This window comes from Populus nigra, chromosome 1, assembly GCF_951802175.1.
Source record: "Populus nigra chromosome 1, ddPopNigr1.1, whole genome shotgun sequence".
In the NCBI taxonomy this organism is placed as follows: domain Eukaryota; kingdom Viridiplantae; phylum Streptophyta; class Magnoliopsida; order Malpighiales; family Salicaceae; genus Populus; species Populus nigra.
This window is the reverse complement of record NC_084852.1, coordinates 14023499-14044743: the sequence shown is the minus strand read 5'-3', so window position 1 is coordinate 14044743 and position 21245 is coordinate 14023499. Positions and strand designations below refer to the sequence as shown.

Below are 21245 nucleotides of genomic sequence, written 5' to 3'. Positions count from 1 at the left end.
TTATACAACATAAATCTAGATTAACCATTTAACAAGCAAAGTATTAAAAGTGAACAAGATAACAAATATAAAGCATGTTAGTATCCAACATTAAGGTCCATGTTAAGTTTATATTATACTTATTCTTACACCATTAGTGTACCCTTTTCACCTTGACATAATTAATTTAGCTAGACATAATGAAAGAAAGAAACATAAATAAACAAGGAAAAGAAATGAAAAGCATAAGCAAGAGATTAATATAAGCAAAACTTAAGCATTACAAAATATAAAGAGAGAGCAAGAGCATGATCTTGATCTAAAAACCAAGATGCCTAAATACATGGCAAATGCCTCCTTTTATAGGCCAAAATTCGGAACTATTGATTTGTTGACTAATTGATGAGTGGGTGGCCACATCTTGACTTGGTGACAATTCTTATCTTCTTGTCTGCCAAAAACGTCATTGATGATGTCATAATTTGAACAAACTTGAATCATGAAAGTTCTAGGAAATTGTCTCATCTTTCCAGGGTAAAAATTTGAGATCATTTGGACTTCTAGAACTCGAGATATGGGCTGAACACTGAACAGTGTCTGGGCTGCAGGACAGATTCGGACTTCTTCGTTGTTGCTACAATTTGGACTTGAAAACGGCCTTTTTAAATCTTGGGCTCCACATGAAAGTTGTAGGCCTATGTCTTATCTTTCCATCCATATAAAATGGACCTAAATCCAAGATCTACAGCTCCAGATATGACCCAATTACCGAACAGTGTTCAAGTTTGGACTGCACCAGCATCTCTTTTCTAAGTTTGGCCATCTCTTTGTCCTTTCAATTTCAGTACTTCAACTCATCAATTAATTCTTTCATTTATGTGATAGGCCTGCATTTAAGATGAACATTTACCATAAATTAAAGGTATCTTATATAATTAGATATGTTATTATAAAACATGCTTTAGTTAAGGAGTTATTGATACTTTAAGTGCAAAATGATGATATAAAACCTTGATAAAAATGCACTTTTAAGTACTAATCACACCCCCCAACCAGCTTATTACTAGTCCCTAGTGATTAAGGCGTTAAAATAGAAAAACAATTTGCAAATTCCACAAAGCAAGGCATTCATCATTCAACTTCCATTAATCTATTCAGATAAACAAACTCTCATTAAATTTTATATATCTGCTCAATACCTCTTAAACAAAATATTAATAAACCTTCCTTGTTATGTGCTCAATGTATGAAACATAGATTATGGGGCTTTTGTTGGAAGAAAACAATATTTTGTTCTAATGTTTAAGGTTAACTTCCTTGGGTTGGGATTATTTTATTTTATTTTATTTTACTCTTTTTTTTTTCTTTTTTTTTTTTTTTTAATATCTATACATATAACTTAAAACACAATGCATCTTTAACCCATGTAATGAGCTTTCGGCTAATGACTCCCAGACCAGTTGATCTTAGGGCATTAGGTGTTGAGACACCCCTACGAGCTTAGTAACTCGGGTTGCAGATAGTGATACGTAGATAGTGCAATGTTTGATTCCCTTAAGCTTTTCTCCTTAACCCATGTAACAAGCTTTGGGCCAATAGCTCCCAAGTCAGTTGACTTTAGGGTATTAGGTGTTAAAACACCCCTTCGGGCTTAATTGCTTAGGTTAGGGAGGCTACGAAACCAAACTTATCTACGTTCTTATTATCATCATTTTTTTTTTCTTCTTTTTGCAAATTATAGACTATCCCTATCCCTTAGTTGTTACCTTTAACAAAAGAACATAAATAATGTAATAATCCAATGTGCAACCCACAATCATATGTTAAAGTGTGTGTGTGAAAATGAAGGTTTAAGAATATTTGTTAAAAGAGTATAGGAGCAGAACCAAGTGATAACAATGCGAGAGTTTGTAAACCTGAATATTTCAAGAAGTATTCTAATAGGCCTTGTTATGAATATTGCAAATAACCATTAGAAAATGTTTACTAAGATGCGTCTCAAGAGTCATTCCCCCTTACTCTGTCATCCTAGTAATAACAGTTTTGCAAAATGGTTTTTAAAACAAAAACAGTTAGTTGGTTAGTTTTTTTTTTTTTTTTTTTTTTTTTTTTTTTTTTTAAAAATACTACTACTCTCCCCCCCCAACCAAAACGAGACATTATCCTCAATGTCCTAAGGTAGAAAGATAGAGTATAGAAGACATCACCTGAAACAACGAACACTGACAAACCTGAAACACACTTAAACAAATATAAAAAATAACAGAACAAAATACTATGTTAGAAATAAAACCAAAAGACACAAGGATTCACAAACGAAGGCTCAAATCCAATCTAAGCTTTTTACGGCTTTCTGTAGTTGACCAATTGATGCGACTCATGGAAGGATCAATTACAGGGGTGAAAGATTGTAGTTTGTCGATCAATTATTCAGCAGTAGCAGCAGAGATTATGATTTGTCGTGCCGAAGATGTTAGAAATTCCTGTTCCACAGCTTGATCAAGAAAAGACAACAAAGTATCATAAAAACCATTAACATTGAGCAAACCTATAGGTTTATGGTGAATGTGAAGTTGGGCCCAAGAGGAAATATGAAAGATCTCTTCCAATGTGCCCAGACCACCTGGTAAGGCAATGAAGGCATCAGCATGGTTAAACATTGTATTCATTCGATCAAACATTGTGGAGACCTGTAGTTCCTCTCCAATTGTTCTTCCAATGATGTCCCCTTTTGTTAAAGCTTCAGGGACGACCCCCAAAACTTGACTACCTCCTAAAAATGCAGCTATCGCCACACCCCCCATTAACCCAAGGCTGCCTCCCCCATACACTAAATGAATCTTTCTCTCAGCTAGTACCTGACCAAGATGATTTGCTGCTTCTAAAAAAGCTATTTCCTTCCCAGGACTGGATCCACCGAAAACACAAATATTTTTTATGTGATAACTTGAGGAACCTGCCATTTCTACACGCTTCTATATCTGTCTAATGTAAGGGATGAGTAGAAATGAGGGGAAGGAAGAGAAGATTTTATAGAAGAGAAATTGAAGATGCAATCATACCACCTATATGTAGGCCAGCTGGAGTCTCACACTCTCTCTCTCTTTATTTATTTATTTTGAAAAAAGCATGTATATGTACAGGTAGTTGTGATTGTGGCTCACATCTTCCCTTGGTTTTACGTCCAAGAACGGCTTAAACGCCCTCTATGGGTCGGGGATAGGCTTCCCATCCAGTTTTCTTAAAAACTGGCAAACAGGGTCTTTTTTAGTCAGATTCCCAAGACTAAGTCTATCATGTTCTTTATGAAAATGGGGCCATAAATCATGAATTGCACGATGCACATCTCCACTAGGATGCATCTCAAGGGTCAACAAAAGATTATCTAAAGACCCCTTACTCAGGCCATCCTTAATGAATTGTATTTTATCTTCACGGTTTATAGATACCATTCCTAAAGAACGACATGTTGCATTGCAAGTCCATCTGGCACATTTGTGACAGACTTTCAGTCGTTTTGCACGACGTTTCTTTGCAAAAGTGCTTTTACCTGTTCCAGGCATGTGTGAAATGAAAGAATTGGAGGACTCACCTGATAATCGGACCTTTGCTTCAATCAGCCAACGAATATCTTCAGGAATTCCATGATCCATTAACAACTTCAATCTTGCACACCTAGCACGGTAAATTTTTGTAATCGCATTCTGAGGCAGAGCGGGAAAGTACTTTTTCAATTTTTTAAGAATGGTGTCCATTTTGAAATGAGAATTGGAGAAGAGATTCAAAAAAGAGAGAAAGAGTAAAGAATTGCACAAATATAGACAGATATCAGTTATTATGGGAAACTGAAAGAACCGACTTAAGTCACGGAGTACCGTTATCCGCCTTTTGACCGGGGTGAGAGAAACTAGCAAAATGAAACACAAAACAATGTGAGAAAACTAATCAATCTTTATATACAGGATCACTCAATTCAATCGAGTCATTTTCAACTGAAAAATTATCAAAGTAAACTTTCAAACGATGTCCATTTACCTTGAAAACATTGCCATTCTTTGGATTCTCGATATCACAGGCCCCATATGGATACACATGTTTCACAATGAAAGGACCACTCCATCTTGATCTTAGTTTTCCAGGAAATAAATGGAGTCGAGAATTATAAAGCAAGACTTTTTGACCAACATTGAATGTTTTTCTCAATATTTTCTTGTCATGAAACTCTTTGATTCTTGCTTTATGAATTCTTGAATTTTCATATGCATCATTTCTTATTTCCTCAAGCTCATTTATTTGTAATTTTCGCAGTTGACCAGCATCATCAAGGTTTGAATTAAAAGCTTTAATAGCCCAATAAGCTTTATGTTCAAGTTCCACAGGCAAGTGACAAGGTTTTCCATAGACTAGTCTATAAGGTGACATACCTAATGATGTTTTATAAGCAGTTCGATAAGCCCAAAGTGCATCATTAAGTCTTAAAGACCAGTCTTTCCTATTAGGGTTCACTGTTTTCTCCAAGATTTGTTTGATCTCCCTATTAGCAAGCTCTACCTGCCCACTAGTCTGAGGGTGATAAGGGGTGGCAACTTTGTGAGTGATTCCATATTTCTTCATTAAAGACTCAAATGGCTTGTTGCAGAAATGTGTTCCACCATCACTTATCATGGCTCGAGGGATTCCAAATCGACTCAAAATATTTTCTTTCAAGAATTTTATCACTGTTTTGTGATCATTGTTTCGACTTGGAATTGCCTCTATCCATTTTGAAACATAATCTACTGCGACTAATATGTACACGAAACCAAATGATGAAGGAAATGGACCCATAAAATCTATACCCCAACAGTCAAAGATCTCAATGACAAGAATAGGATTTAAAGGCATCATGTGACGTTTTGAAATAGATCCCAACTTTTGACAATTTTCACAAATCTTACAGAATGCATGTGAGTCCTTGAACATGGTGGGCCAGTAAAATCCGCATTGTAAGATTTTTGCAGTTGTCTTTCTTGATGAGAAATGGCCCCCACATGCCTTAGAATGACAAAATTTAATGACACTACTTACCTCATTGTCAGGAATGCATCTTCGAAATATTTGATCAGGACAATATTTGAATAAATAAGGGTCATCCCAATAAAAGTTCTTTACTTCGTTCAAGAACTTTCTTTTGTCTTGGGTACTCCAATGAGCTGGCAATTGTCCTGAAACAAGAAAATTAACAATATTAGCAAACCAAGGCATCGTAGAGACAGAAAATAAAGATTCATCAGGAAAGTAGTCATCGATTGGTGTGATGTCAGATTTTGAATCTGTTGTCAATCTTGACAAATGATCGGCGACAACATTTTCGGTGCCTTTCTTGTCTTTGATTGTGATATCAAATTCTTGAAGTAACAAAATCCACCGAACCAATCTAGCCTTAGAATCTTTCTTAGAAAGAAGATATTTCAATGCTGCATGATCACTGTAAACAACAACAGGTGAGCCAACAAGATAAGACCTAAATTTTTCACATGCAAATACTACTGCAAGTAATTCTTTTTCAGTAGTGGTGTAATTCATTTGAGCACTATTTAAAGTTTTACTTGCATAGTAAATCACATAAGGTTTCTTATCTTTTCTTTGTCCCAAGACAGCACCCACGGCATAATCACTAGCGTCACACATTATTTCAAAAGGTCAAGACCAATCAGGAGGTTGAATGATAGGAGCAGAAGTAAGCAAGTTTTTAAGTTTAACAAAGGCTTCTTCACAATGTTCAGTCCATTCAAAAATATTATCCTTTGTTAGAAGGTTGCTCAAGGGCTTAGATATTACACTAAAATCTTTGATGAACCTTCTATAAAAACCAGCATGTCCTAAGAATGATCTAACATCTTTAATGGATTTTGGTGTTGGCAAGTTAGCAATTAACTCGATTTTAGATTTGTCAACCTCAATTCCTTTTGATGAAACAATGTGACCAAGTACAATGCCGTTTGTTACCATAAAGTGACATTTTTCCCAATTCAGTACAAGATTCTTCTCTTCACATCTGCTCAAAACCTTTTCTAAGTTAGTCAAACAATCATCAAATGAATCACCAAAAACAGAAAAATCATCCATAAAAATCTCAAGAAAACGTTCAACCATATCACTAAATATACTAAGCATGCATCTTTGAAACGTGGCAGGTGCATTACATAATCCAAAAGGCATCCTTCGATATGCAAAAGTGCCAAATGGACATGTGAAAGTAGTTTTCTCTTGATCTTCCAATGCAATTTCAATTTGGTTATAACCTGAATAGCCATCTAGGAAACAATAAAATTCATGACCTGCAACTCTTTCTAGGATTTGATCCATGAAAGGTAAGGGAAAATGATCTTTTCTAGTCATTGAATTAAGTTTCCTATAATCAATGCACATGCGCCAACCAGTAATAGTCCTAGTTGGAATTAACTCATTTTTTTCATTTGTTATCACAGTGACTCCAGACTTCTTAGGTACCACTTGAGTAGGACTTACCCATTTGCTGTCAGAAATAGGATAAATGATTCCATTATCTAGAAGCTTAATGACTTCATTTTTCACTACTTCTTTCATATTAGGATTAAGCCTTCGTTGCATTTCTCTAGAGGGTTTAGCATTTTCCTCCAAATAAATCCTGTGAGTGCAAATCAAAGGACTAATTCCTTTTATGTCAGCTATGGTCCATCCTAATGCATTTTTATGCATTTTTAGAGTTTGTAATAACTTACCTTCTTGCTGTGCATTAAGTTTGGAAGAGATTATTACCGGAAAAGTTTCATTTTCTCCCAAAAATGAGTATTTGAGATTGAGGGGTAACGGCTTCAAATCAGGTTTTGGTGGTTGAACACTTGAAGGTATTGGCTCAATTGATCGTGGCGGCAATTCCTCAATTTGTGGTCTCCAATTACTTGCCTTTGATTCTTCCTGAAAATAGACCATTTGCAAATCATCAGATTCATCAATCTCAATTTCATTGGAAGTGGTTTGAAATTGATCATGAACTAATTTTTCAGTAAAGTCCACTTCCTGTAAATCATTATCATCTCTAGGTTGCTTGCAAATGTTGAAAATATTCATCTCCAATGTCATGTTTCCAAAAGATAGCTTCATCAGTCCATTCCTACAATTAATCAATGCATTAGAAGTTGCAAGAAATGGACGTCCTAAAATAACAGGAAATGAATTACATGCTTCAACAGGCTGTGTATCCAAGACAATAAAATCCACAGGATAAATGAATTTATCGACTTGTACTAACACATCTTCAACTATTCCTCTAGGCACTTTTACAGATCTATCGGCAAGTAAAAGAGTCACAGAAGTTGGTTTTAACTCACCTAGATTGAGACTTTGAAAAACTGAATATGGAAGTAAATTCACACTAGCTCCAAGATCAAGTAAAGCTCTTTCAATTTTATGTTCTCCAATAAAGCATGAAATTGTAGGACAACCAGGGTCTTTATATTTCAATGCATTATTGTTCTGAAGAATGGCACTTACTTGTTCGGCTAAGAAGACTTTCTTTTTCACATTCAGTTTTCTCTTCACAGTGCACAGATCTTTCAAAAATTTAGCATAAGAAGGAACCTGTTTAATAGCATCCAACAAAGGTATATTGATCCTTACCTGTTTGAAAGTTTCAAAGATTTCAGAGTTGTGATTGACTTTCCTTTGTTTGGTCATGGCATGAGGAAATGGAAGTGCTGGCGGAGAATCAGTCTTTTCTTTGCAATGATCAGATTCAACCCCTTCCTTACCCTCAGAGATTGATTCATCATCATTCTCACAAGGTTCAAGAATGGGTTTTTCAATAACCTTACCACTGCGAAGAGTGATGACTGATTTTACGTGATCCATGTGTTGGCTTCCCGAACTACTTGCATTCGCATTGTATTGCCCCTTGGGATTTTGTTGTGGTTGAGATGGAAACTTACCTTTCTCTTGGAAACTGAGAGCAGATGTCAATTTTGCAAGAGTATCTTTAAAATCTGTCATGCTTTGAGCAAGTTGAGTGTTAATTGCCTCTTGCTTTTCCATAAATGCATGCAATGTTTCCTCAAGATTTCTTCTAGGAGGGGGAGCATAAGGAGGTGCATATCCATGAGAATTTTGGAAATTATGATGTGCTGGAAACGATGGCTGTGAAGTTTGAGCATTACTGTTCTCACTCTTCCAACTGAAATTTGGATGATTTCTCCAACCAGGGTTATATGTTTGCGAATATGGGTTATGATTGGGCTTTTGAAAACTGTTTAATGCATGGGCTTGTTCATGGAGACATTCTTTAAAAGAAGGCAAGGTTGGACAATCATTGGTTGAATGTTCGTTGGTTTCACAGATTTGACATGCAATGTCTTGAACAGATTTTAATTGACCACTCTTTTTTAATTCTAGTGCCTCAACCTTTCTAGCTAAAGATGCAAACTTGGCTTGGAGGTCATGATCTTCCCTAAGGTTGTACATACCTCCACTAGATGTATGAGGTTGGGTTTTACTTGGTGCCTCATAAGTACCTGTGGTGTCCCAATTTTGCGCATTTTCAGCTAGCAAGTCTAGGTATTCCATTGCTTCATTAGGGTCTTTATCCTCAAAAGTTCCATTGCACATTAATTCAACCATTTGCCTATCTCTAGGAGTTAACCCTTCATAAAAATGTGAAACTAATCTCCATGTTTCAAAACCATGATGGGGGCAAGTATTAAGTAAGTCTCGATACCTATCCCAACATTGATAAAATGTTTCTCCTGGTTTTTGAGAGAAAGTAATGATTTGTCTTTTGAAAGAGTTTGTTCTGTGGGATGGAAAAAACTTCTTTAAAAATTGTTGTTGCATATCATCCCAAGCACGAATGGATCCAGGTCTCAAATTTTGTAGCCATGTTTTAGCTTTATCTTTTAATGAAAAAGGAAAAAGCTTCAATCTAATGGTGTTCATGCTACAATTTGAGTCATTATACGTGTTGCAAACCTCCTCAAATTCCCTTAAATGCAAGTATGGATTTTCTAAATCTAAGCCATGAAAAGATGGTAAAAGTTGAATAATGCCTGTCTTAAAATTAAAATGAGATGCATCAGGAGGAAAAACTATGCATGAGGGTGCACTTGTTCTTGTGGGATTCATGTGATCTCTAAGAGTTCTAACCCGAATATTCTCATTATTCTCATTATGAAGCGATTGGTTATCTTCTTCAGCCATATTTTCTGAAAATGATGAGGATACCCTACAAAGTCTACCACTTAATGTACGTGACCACACTCTCATGCACGTGTAAGAAGAGAATAAAAGGAAGAAGAAAACAAAAGAAAGAGAAACAAAACAAAAGAAACAAAGTTAGATACAAGAAAAGAGAAAAGAGAAAAGAGAAAAGAGAAAATAAAATAAATACTATAATTTGTACAATGATTTACCTCCCCGGCAACGGCGCCAAAAACTTGACACGACCAAAAGATTGATGTCTTCTCCCAAGTGCAGGAGTGTCGAAGTAATAAATAACCCGGTAAGATCGGGGTCGAACCACAGGGAGGTTACTTGTATAAATTATAAGCAACAATAACACTACAACAATAGTAACAACAAAAATAATAATAATAATAATAGTAGTGATAATAATAATAATAGTGAAGAAGAAGAGGAAGAAGTTGATGAGAACTTTGAGATGAAAGATTAACGTAAGGATTAAACAATGATAACAACAAATGTCAAGGTTAGAGGATCCACTAATGGTATTCCAAACAAGTATAGTATAAACCCTTATTATTCAATTGGAAACCACACACAAGGAGGTTCCAATCAGATTATAAATTGTTAACATGATTACATTAGCTATCTTATTCGAATAATGCTAATACTTGTAAATGTTGTCAGGCATTCATGATTATAACTTATGTTAACAACAAATCAAGTTCCTTTCATAGCTCAGGTGTCAGTTATACCATACAGTATGGGCTATGAAAGTGCCAAGTATTTGTTGTACCAAGTGTTATACAACATAAATCTAGATTAACCATTTAACAAGCAAAGTATTAAAAGTGAACAAGATAACAAATATAAAGCATGTTAGTATCCAACATTAAGGTCCATGTTAAGTTTATATTATACTTATTCTTACACCATTAGTGTACCCTTTTCACCTTGACATAATTAATTTAGCTAGACATAATGAAAGAAAGAAACATAAATAAACAAGGAAAAGAAATGAAAAGCATAAGCAAGAGATTAATATAAGCAAAACTTAAGCATTACAAAATATAAAGAGAGAGCAAGAGCATGATCTTGATCTGAAAACCAAGATGCCTAAATACATGGCAAATGCCTCCTTTTATAGGCCAAAATTCGGAACTATTGATTTGTTGACTAATTGATGAGTGGGTGGCCACATCTTGACTTGGTGACAATTCTTATCTTCTTGTCTGCCAAAAACGTCATTGATGACGTCATAATTTGAACAAACTTGAATCATGAAAGTTCTAGGAAATTGTCTCATCTTTCCAGGGTAAAAATTTGAGATCATTTGGACTTCTAGAACTCGAGATATGGGCTGAACACTGAACAGTGTCTGGGCTGCAGGACAGATTCGGACTTCTTCGTTGTTGCTACAATTTGGACTTGAAAACGGCCTTTTTAAATCTTGGGCTCCACATGAAAGTTGTAGGCCTATGTCTTATCTTTCCATCCATATAAAATGGACCTAAATCCAAGATCTACAGCTCCAGATATGACCCAATTACCGAACAGTGTTCAAGTTTGGACTGCACCAGCATCTCTTTTCTAAGTTTGGCCATCTCTTTGTCCTTTCAATTTCAGTACTTCAACTCATCAATTAATTCTTTCATTTATGTGATAGGCCTGCATTTAAGATGAACATTTATCATAAATTAAAGGTATCTTATATAATTAGATATGTTATTATAAAACATGCTTTAGTTAAGGAGTTATTGATACTTTAAGTGCAAAATGATGATATAAAACCTTGATAAAAATGCACTTTTAAGTACTAATCATGTAGTTAACCTTAAAAAAAATTCACAATTATTTTCTAATCTTTGTTCACAGATGACAATGTAAATAATCATCTTGTTAGAGGCATACGATATTTATCGTAGCATTCATGGTAGTTTCATGTTTGACATAATGATAAAAAACCCAATCATTAGGTCAATTGGCTAGCAATTATGCTTTCTCTTTAGATCAGGGATTCACTATTTTCATTTTATTCTAAGTATCTATTTTTTCTATTATTCAAGAAGATATGTATGAGATTAGTTTTATATGATATTTTAATAGTGATGCAGACAAAAGCACAATGACAATAAATCAATCATAGAAAAAATAGATTTGATGAGAGCAAATAGTTATAAGCTTAAACTCTAAATTCACAATTTAATTCTATAAAAATAAAAAAAATAAAGTTTGCCTCTTAAAGATATTCATAATGCCTTTAAATAGGCTAGAAAACCAACTTATAATAGGTTATCGAATCAAGATCCCAAAACATAAAGGAGAAAATAATACAAAATCCAAAATAACACAAAAAATCAATAAACATAAACAAAAATTGGCCAAACATGTTCTTTCGAGCCCAATTCCAAGGAATTTGTGTAGTGGATGAACCAATGAAGTGGTTTCTTGTTAAACAAATCCTTGAGAATCTCTTATAAAAATTTGAATCTATTCTAACAATCTAATAAAAAGTTATGGTAATTTTAGCCACTGATGTAACTTGATCAAACCTTATGTTTGATCTAACTCTATCCCACTAATATATATCATTTATATAATCTGTTTAGATCATATTTCTATTTAGTTATGACAAATCTTCACATGATTGCTTTGGTGACTTAGTTGCATCATTTAATTTCTTGTTATTGGCTTCTTTGTTCCCCTTCCAATAAAGAAAATATGACGATAGTTAGAGTTTTATTTATTTATTTATTTATTTATTTATACTATATGTGACTAATTAGAATTATTAACATGTATAGTAGTTTTATTCACGGTTAAAATTCTCTAAAAAAGCATATCATTAACTCATTTATTATTGTAAAACCCTTGACATTATATATTTGAATTTCAAATAGAATCAAATATTTATAATGTTTTTGAACAAGGCTATTTAATCTTTATAGAGTCTCTCCGTAAATTTTTCTCTCTGGATATAATACAAAACATAAGTAGATACTCAACATGTCCAATCAAATTTTTTTCTCTCTTAAAAGATTACTATATTCTGCAATATATAATTATCTCTTTCTTTCTATTATTTATTTATGAAAGAAATTGTTTTGCAGCAACACGCTGCAATATATAAAAATGATGATTTACCAAAAAAAAAAAAACACACACACACACACGTGGGTTTCACTGTTATTCGGTGGCGTTTTGTTTTCAATGTTTATAATCATCACATCCATATTTTCTAGTTCTATGGTGTACATAAATTATAGGTGTGGATGACGATACTATGGTTGATTGACCCTTTTTGCTTTCAATCACATTTGGTGATATATGATATGGTTGATTGACCCTTTTTGCTTTCAATCACATTTGGTGGTATATATGTATATAGGTGTGGATGACGATACTATGGTTGATTGACCCTTTTTGCTTTCAATCACATTTGGTGATATATGATATGGTTGATTGACCCTTTTTGCTTTCAATCACATTTGGTGGTATCATATATATATATATATATATATATATATAGAGAGAGAGAGAGAGAGAGAGAGTGTATTAAGGATTTATTGGTAAAGAATATCGTTATGAGCATAACCACATAGTTATAGGGTGTCTACAAGTAAGTTAATGTGCCTACACCGACAAGGCCAAGAGAAAAATAATTGACCAGAAGAGGTTTTAAAATGTGCTCAGAAAATTATCTAAAACCAATAGAATTACAAATGAATTTTTTTTTCATTGGTAATTGCTGATGATTATAGCAACAAAATATTTCAACTGAAAATTATTGATTATAATAACAACAGAATCATTTTCGTTGATATATACTAATAGAATAACCAACATAATAAAATAATTAAAAAATAAAAAGATTTTATATCAATGTATTCATTGCCAAAATTACACGTCATCTATAACCAATGGAATTACCGACAATATATTCCATCAGTAAATGTAAAAGTGTTTTAACTGGTCAGATCCCTTTTATCCCCTCTTTCTTTTTCTTTTTCTTTTTCTTCTTCTTCCTCTTTTTCTTTCTCTGCAAATCAAAACAACAATCTTTTCTTTTATTTTGGCACAAATATAAGTCCAATCATTACAAATTTTGGCAACCGAACATTTCATAGTGCCAACATCATTGTCTTGATATAATTTTCTCTAAATATTTCATACACTAAGTAAACAAACCTACTTATTTATGTTTTAAGTTATTTTTTTAGTATTTGTAGTGTAGTTTCCTTCTATAGTTTAGTGTTTTAATACATTTTTCATAATTTAATTTCTATTTTAGGATTTGTTTGTGATTTGGGCAAATTTAAAGCTTGTTTATAATTTGATATCATTAATTTTGATTTTATAAATTAGGTGTGTTATAATGAAAGAAATTATAGGTTATTTAAGGGATAACAATAATATTTTGTCAATTTTATTGTTAAGTTGAAAATCTTTGAGAAATTGATTTTTTTAGGAATTAATAACAATTAAATGATATTAATTTAGATTGAATAAGTTTGAATTGAAAAAATGATAAATTATTAGTTGGGTTATCGATTAATTGCCATTAATTGGATTTATATAGTTGATATTTTTACGTATCATTACATTTTGTATAAAAATAATAAGTGGTTATTAGATTATGAATGAATTTTTAATTATCAAAGTTAAATTTTGAACTAATTGTTAAATGTTGTCAAATTTTGAACTAATTGTTAAATGTTGTCATCATTAATCTATATAGGTTCCCTAAGTAATGAGTGATCATTCATGGATGTATCTAAATTCATCTCAAGGCTTGTATAAGGAAGATTATTGTAGAGGGTTTAAGGTTTTTTTTATTAATTTTGCACTTTCAAATATAAAGAATAGTAGTGGAGGTAGAATTAGATGTCTGTCTGAATAGTAGAAAAAACAATTCCCTCAACCAGATATTGCAATGATGCATCACATAAAAAAATGATTCGTTGAGAAATACTTGTGTTGGCTTCCATATAGAGAACCATATGTTCCTTACAAGACCATGTTATAAAGGATTGTTGACTCAACATCTATTTCTAGTAACATATATGAAGTTATCGATGATAATCATAATCGTTATAAGAGTATGGTGATGGAGGCAATGATAATAAATCATGGTTATTCAGGTGAAGGTTCATGTGTACATGAAGAACCAAATGTAGATGTAACTAGATATTTTTAATCTTTTAAAAGATTTTGATGAACCATTATGGGGATGGGTACACAAATCATTATAAATTATTGATCATTGCACAAGTATTTACAATATAGTCATATTATGGTATGAATGAAACTGATTTTGATAGTATAATTGAATGGCCAAAAAGTATTTTATCTTAAGGGAATAGGTTGAAAGAGAATTTGCATATTATAAAATCTTTGATGAAACCCCTTGGCCTAAGATATAAAAAAAAAATATGAAGTGCCTAAAGTTTTACATGTTGTAGTATAATGAAAATGTAAATTTAACCAATTGCAAAACTTGTGGGCATGATTGATGTAAAACCAATATAGGTAGGGGAAAAACACTTATGACATATAAAAAACTAAGATTTTTTTCAATCACTCTTAGGTTACAAAGGTTATTTACGTGTTTGAAAACAGTCGAGCACATAACATGACATCATTCTCATGATGTAGAGGATAGAGTAATGACACATCATTTTGATGGTAAAGCTTGGAAGTAGTTTAACAGGGTGCATCTTTAGTTTTTAATGGAACCATATAATGTGTATCATGGTTTGTGTACATATGAGTTCAATCCATTTAGTTTTTTTATTACACCCTATTCTTATTGGTCGGTCACACTAACAGTTTTTATAAACAGTAATACCTGATCTTTACAGTATAGGTAGGAATATAGATTTTTATCTTTAACCATTGATTGATGAGTTAAAGTAGTTATAGTCATCCAGGGCTTTGATGCATGATGTCTTAAAGAAACATAATTTTTAAATGAAGACAACTTTGATATTGACTATAAATGATTTATGACATATGAGATGGTTTCGAGATGGAGCACATATGTAAAATTATTTTGTCAATATTTAATGAAAAGCAATAAGGCCTTCAACTTAACGAATGATGGTAAAGTTTATTTATTTATTTATTTATTTCCATTGGAGGCTCTTATAAGTCATTATATATATATATATATATATATATATATAACAAAAAGAACTTCTTGGAAGGTAAATCTAAAAGGGATGTTATACTGCTGGTACTATCAGATGAAGAATTATATGATGTAGTATCATAATATGAGAACATTGTATTTGGTTTTCAATCCAGCAAGCAGAAGTTTTCTAGTTCTGGTGTAACCCAAAATTAGGTAAAATGAAGTATTTTTTAGAAGCTGCCTCGTTGGAAGATTAATGTCCTTCTCTATAATTTAGATGTCATGGATATCAGGAAAAATATGTTTACAAATATTTTTAACATGATTATGAACGTCAAAGGAAAAATAAAGGATAACTTAAAAGCTAAAATAGATATAGCTTTGTTTTGTGACCGTCGAAATATGAAGTTGTTTAATGATGGAGTATGTATTGCAAAGCATAAACCATATATTTGTTAGAAAAAATTCATAATTTCTTATATATAAATGACTTAAAAGTCTGTGATTTCTTAATGGATATGTTTCGAACATAGTTAGATTAGTGAATTTAGAGGAATGTAGATTGTATGGAATAAAGAGTCATGATTGCCATATATTTTTACAAATACTCATTCCAATTATATATAGGGATTTTTTACCCAAAGAGATAGATATGAGATGCACTAATAATGATTATTTATTTTTTTAGAGATGTTTGCTCGAACAAGTTGCATTCACAACAAATAAAACAACTTGAAAGGAACATTATTGAGACAATATGTAAACTTGAAATGATATTCCCTCCCTCCTTTTTCGATTCAATGAAGAACTTGCCTATACACTTAGTGTATGAAGCAAAAATTGGAGGGCTTGTGCTGTACAGATGGATGTATCATTTTGAGAGATTAGGAATAACATTCATTCTTAGTGTGTAATGTGGTTTTTTAAACTCGTTTATATTCATTCAATTAATATATATTTATGTTTACCTACATGCAGATGCTTGTTCAACCTCAAGAAAAAAGTTAAAAACAAAGCACATGTTAAGACATTTATATATGAAGCTTATATTGTTGAAGAGATTTCAACATTTATCTTATATTAGTTTGTGCCTTATATGTGAACAAGAATCAACCGCGTTCTAAAACATGATGATTGTGGTGAACTGTCTTCTTGTGGAAATTTGTTAATGTTTTCTCATGTTTGATGACCATTGTAAAAAACATAGCTTCAAAAAGATATTTGACAGACTTCAAATTTAGACAAGCATATAATTATATGTTATTTAACTATGATGAATTGATGCCTTTTATTTAGTAAGTCAATTTTACAATCTTGAATCATTTTCTCTTGTATTCTCATTTATGCTAAATTCGATTAAGTTTATTGTCGGCAACATCATCAATTCTTATTATTTCGAAGAAACTCAAATTTTCCAAATAAAATTCAAATCTTATTGAAACTCAAATTTTCCAAATACAAGATTAACAATTCCTAACATGGTTTAAAACACAAGGAAGTTTGTAATTATTTGTAGCTGTAATAAGAATATATTTATTTAAATATTTTTTTTTCATCGTTAATGATTGTTATCTTTAACTAGGTGTATAACATAAGAGGCAATAATAAAAGTTTAAAATTACTTTATTTGGGTTAAGAATGAAAGATTTAGAGTTTTAACAGGTATTTTATCAATGGATATATCTTTCATATTGAAGATTATGGTGAGCATAGAAATACCTATAATAATAGGGTTTGTGTTGAGGGATGCCCTTTCAATGAATTTGAAGTTGATTATTATGACAAGTTAGAAAAGATTTAATTGCAATATCATAGATCGCAATATATAGTATTGTTATTCAAATATTATTAGTATGTTATCAATAGAGGAATTAGATTAGATGCTCACTATGATTTGGTTAAAATTAATAAATGAGGTAGACTTAGCAACATCAAGTATGTTTTTGTATTTGCCAAACAATATCAATAAGTATATTACATATACACTCCTTCTTTTAGAAAGGATCATACGAGAGGTGATTTTTTATCCATTGTTAAAACCACACTTAGAAGTCGTGTACAAGTTGTGAACGATGGTAAGGATGAAGTAAGTAAAGGAGAAGATGTATTTCAAATAGATGAGTTAGTTGATTCATATTAAGTTGCTATATCTACCAAGTTAAAAGAGAATACTTATGTTCATGTTAATATTGATGAGTTAAATGAAGTATTAAGTACCGGTGAATATACCAATGTTGATAAAGATGAAAGGATAAAAAAATTTTAGTTTAACGAATGAGATGAAGATAGACTTAAAGATGATGAAAATGAACTTGATGATGATTCAAATTAAACATTGTTATACAATTAAGATATATTTATTATAGTTCAATAATGCATTGAGTTTTGTATATTTAGCAAGTGTTTATTATCGAAAAATATAGTTTTAAATGAGTTGTTATTTTTTAAGTTATGAATGCAGGTGTTGCTATTTAATTTGGTTGCATAAAGAACATATAAAATGGAAAAAAAATTATTACTTCTCCGATGGCTTTACCGATGGACCTAATAAATTATAATTTATTGCATACATATGTCGATGATGTCATCGATGTGGGTAATAACACCAATGGATTCATTGATGGACATAAATCCATTAGAGAGTTCTAGAGAGTTTGGGAAAAAAATTAAGGTATTGAAAAACATTGATGGGTCACCAACAGACTTAAATCCATTGGAGATTTTGAAAAAGCTTGGGTAAAAAATAAGGGTGTTAGAGAAATGTTGATGGATTCATCGATGGACTTACTTTGTTAGAGAGTTCCAGGGAGCTTAGATGGAGATAAGGGTGTTGAGAAATGCTGATAGACTCACCGACAAATATAAATCCATCAGAGATTTCCAAAGACCTTGGGTAAAAAAGAAAGGTGTAAATAAAGGTGTTGAGAAATACTAATGGAATCACCAATTGACTTAACTCTATTAGTGACTTCCAAAGAGCTAGGGTAAAAAATAAGGGTATTAAGAAATGCCAATGGATTCACTGATAAACTGAAAACCATTGGAGAGTTCCAGAAAGCTTGGGTAGAAAATGGAGGTGTTGAGAAACACTGATGGTTTCACTGATGGACTTAACTTTGTTGGTGAGTTCCAAAGAGTTTGAGGAGATTCAATGTAATTTAGTAATTGCTAAATTTAAGGGTTTGACATGAGATTTCTGAAAATAATAAATCACTAATGGATTAATAAACAATTTACCTATGGTTTAAAAAATTTAATCAGTAAAACCATCAGTTACGATAATGACATAGACATAAACAAACATATTGTTAATGAATTTAAACCAAATATATTGATGCAATCCATAGCTTTCTCTCCTCTTTCTCTTAGTTTATTCTCTCTTTATCTCTACCATTTAACTCATCGGTGATCTCTTTATCCTTCATTGGGTGTCAACGCTCCCTCTCTTCTTTTTTGTGTTGGTGTTTTCTCTTTCTACAAACTCTTATCTAAGGTATGTCTTTTTTTTTCAAGGAATATAGATTTTTATTCTTTTATTTAGGATTATTTTTTTCGGTTTTGTGTTATTGAATTGCTTGGTTGTGAAATTTGATTGTAAAATGACATTGCTAAATTCAATGAATGGTTATTGTAGTTTTGAGTGATTTCAGTTAGAGATAAGGGTTGTTGATGAGGAAGGAGGTAATGATAGTGTTGATACTAGTATGGGTTCCTAGTTGTTTTGGTGAATGCTGTTGAATCAAGGTTGGAGGAATTTTTATTATATAGTTATTTCCTTCCTAAAGGTTTTGTAATTTTTTTAAGCCAGATTTTTCTTTCTAATTAGTAAGTGAATTCAATGTGAAAGGATGTATAAGGATAAAATTAGATTATTGCTCATGGTTTCAAATTGTGGGTTTTACTAGATATGTAATGTGTTTTCTCAATTAGATTGAAATCCCATTTGGTGGGTTTTAGTTTGTTATAATATAAAATAACATATTAAACTATAAAATAGGAAACTTTAACATAGAAACAAACATAATGAATTTTTATTATATAGTTATTTCCTTCCTAAAGGTTTTGTAATTTTTTTTAAGCCAAATTTTTCTTTCTAATTAGTAAGTGAATTCAATGTGAAAGGATGTATAAGGATAAAATTAGATTATTGCTCATGGTTTCAAATTGTGGGTTTTACTAGATATGTAATGTGTTTTCTCAATTAGATTGAAATCCCATTTGGTGGGTTTTAGTTTGTTATAATATAAAATAACATATTAAACTATAAAATAGGAAACTTTAACATAGAAACAAACATAAATTTGTGATTTTTAAGGAAGTAGTAGTTTGAGTTCTAACCTGTAATCTAGCAGGATTATTAACTATATGTGATTTTTATTTTGCGATGAACTTGTCGTGTATTGTTTTGTCATATAGCCCAATGTGTTCTTTATGGATTTTGTATTTGAACTTTAAAATTACTTTTTTATTATTTTTATGAGGATGGACTTTGCTGATAGTGATGGTAAGTGATTAAGATGTGAGATTACAATATAATATAAGTTTAATGTTTAGATAGGAGCACAAATATATTATGAAATGAATATGTTTGTAATGATACGGAAAAAGATTGCAATGATGTGGCACTAGTTTGCAATGACATGTTTAACTGTATTTTTCACAATGTGTTGGGTTGAGTCCCATATAGGGGAAGTGTTACTGGAATTTTTTTTAAAAAGAATAGATGCACTGAAACTAAAAAAACATAAATCATTGATTAAGATCTTAAGTGAGTATTCTTAGCTATTTAGTTATATTATTTAGATGTCGCAGAAAAGTACAGGGTCAAAATGGAGCGGTACTATATTGTTAAGCAGTAGTGTTCATACTAACCCTTAGATTCATTTAGGTGTCAATCATAAAGAGGAACTTGATGTATCATCTAATGATGCTGGTTCATCGACTAATGGTCATAGATTTGGGTCCCATCTCTTAGGGATCCATATTCTGGTAGGTTAATTGCGTAATAGAAGCCAAATTTAAACATGTAAGAAAATCTAATTTTGTTTAAATAGTTGTACTAAATTAATGTTAATGTGTTTATATAGCTTTGAGATACTTATATCATTTTCTAGTTTGAAAGCTGCTAGAACAATAACATCAATGATGAAAGCATTGCTAGAGGAGCCTCTTTTTAAGTGGAGCCAACTTAAAGATCCAGAATGGAGGCACGTAGTTGATGCTTGGTAGGGGAAGTTTGGGATTAGTACATAATCAATACTTTTAATGGATAAAAGATGTTTTTAAAATTTGAAACTAATTAATTTACAAAAATGATTTCAAGAAATTTTTTTTGTGAGATGAGACAAACTTAAGGATGAAAAAACAAGGCTATAAAAATCACAACATCACCAGGTAAGTTTTAATGTGTGAAGTAATTTTTTTTATAAAATTTTAATCTTTTATTTCATTATATCTTTTTTAGTTTAACGAATTTCTGAACCAAATTATGTGATTTTTAGTATGAAGCATTCACCTATGCTAAAACAAAAAGCTAAGTCAGATAACTTTGGGGTGTGAAAGAATTGTACACCTCCTCACATCATTAAGAGCAACTAGGAGAGATATTTAGAGTTTTATACATCACAATAGAGGGTTTTAAGAGATGTTCATGAAGTGGTTCTTCAAACATAAACAAGGAGACTTATGATTTCATTAGAAAGCATACCAGCGGGTCACTTCCTTTTACAAACCATGCATAGCGCCTGGTAAGAGAGCCTGCTTTAATTTCAAGTATTTTTCTAAAAATGATACCTATAATTTGTGTTTAACTAATAATTGACAGATTTATTTTGTAGGCTAGAAAGCTTGGATGTGAGCCTACTCTGGTGAAGTTGTATATAAGAACAAATATATGGAGGGAGGATAAATGGAAAAGGGTGCAACTGTTTGTCGATAACTA

At 31.8% G+C, this 21245-nt stretch overlaps 1 protein-coding gene across 1 annotated transcript; it reads right to left on the bottom strand.

Moving 5' to 3' along the window:
• Positions 1-3823: 3823 nt before the first annotated feature.
• LOC133687659 (uncharacterized) lies at positions 3824-9429 on the bottom strand. The gene is made up of 8 exons (XM_062107057.1): positions 9096-9429; positions 8370-8621; positions 7621-8276; positions 7332-7581; positions 6723-7157; positions 6021-6275; positions 5392-5450; positions 3824-5013 (listed from the first exon to the last, which is right to left on the bottom strand). Exons 1-8 carry the CDS (start codon positions 9253-9255, stop codon positions 3925-3927), a joined length of 3156 nt encoding a protein of 1051 aa, XP_061963041.1. The 5' UTR covers positions 9256-9429; the 3' UTR covers positions 3824-3924.
• Positions 9430-21245: the final 11816 nt, after the last annotated feature.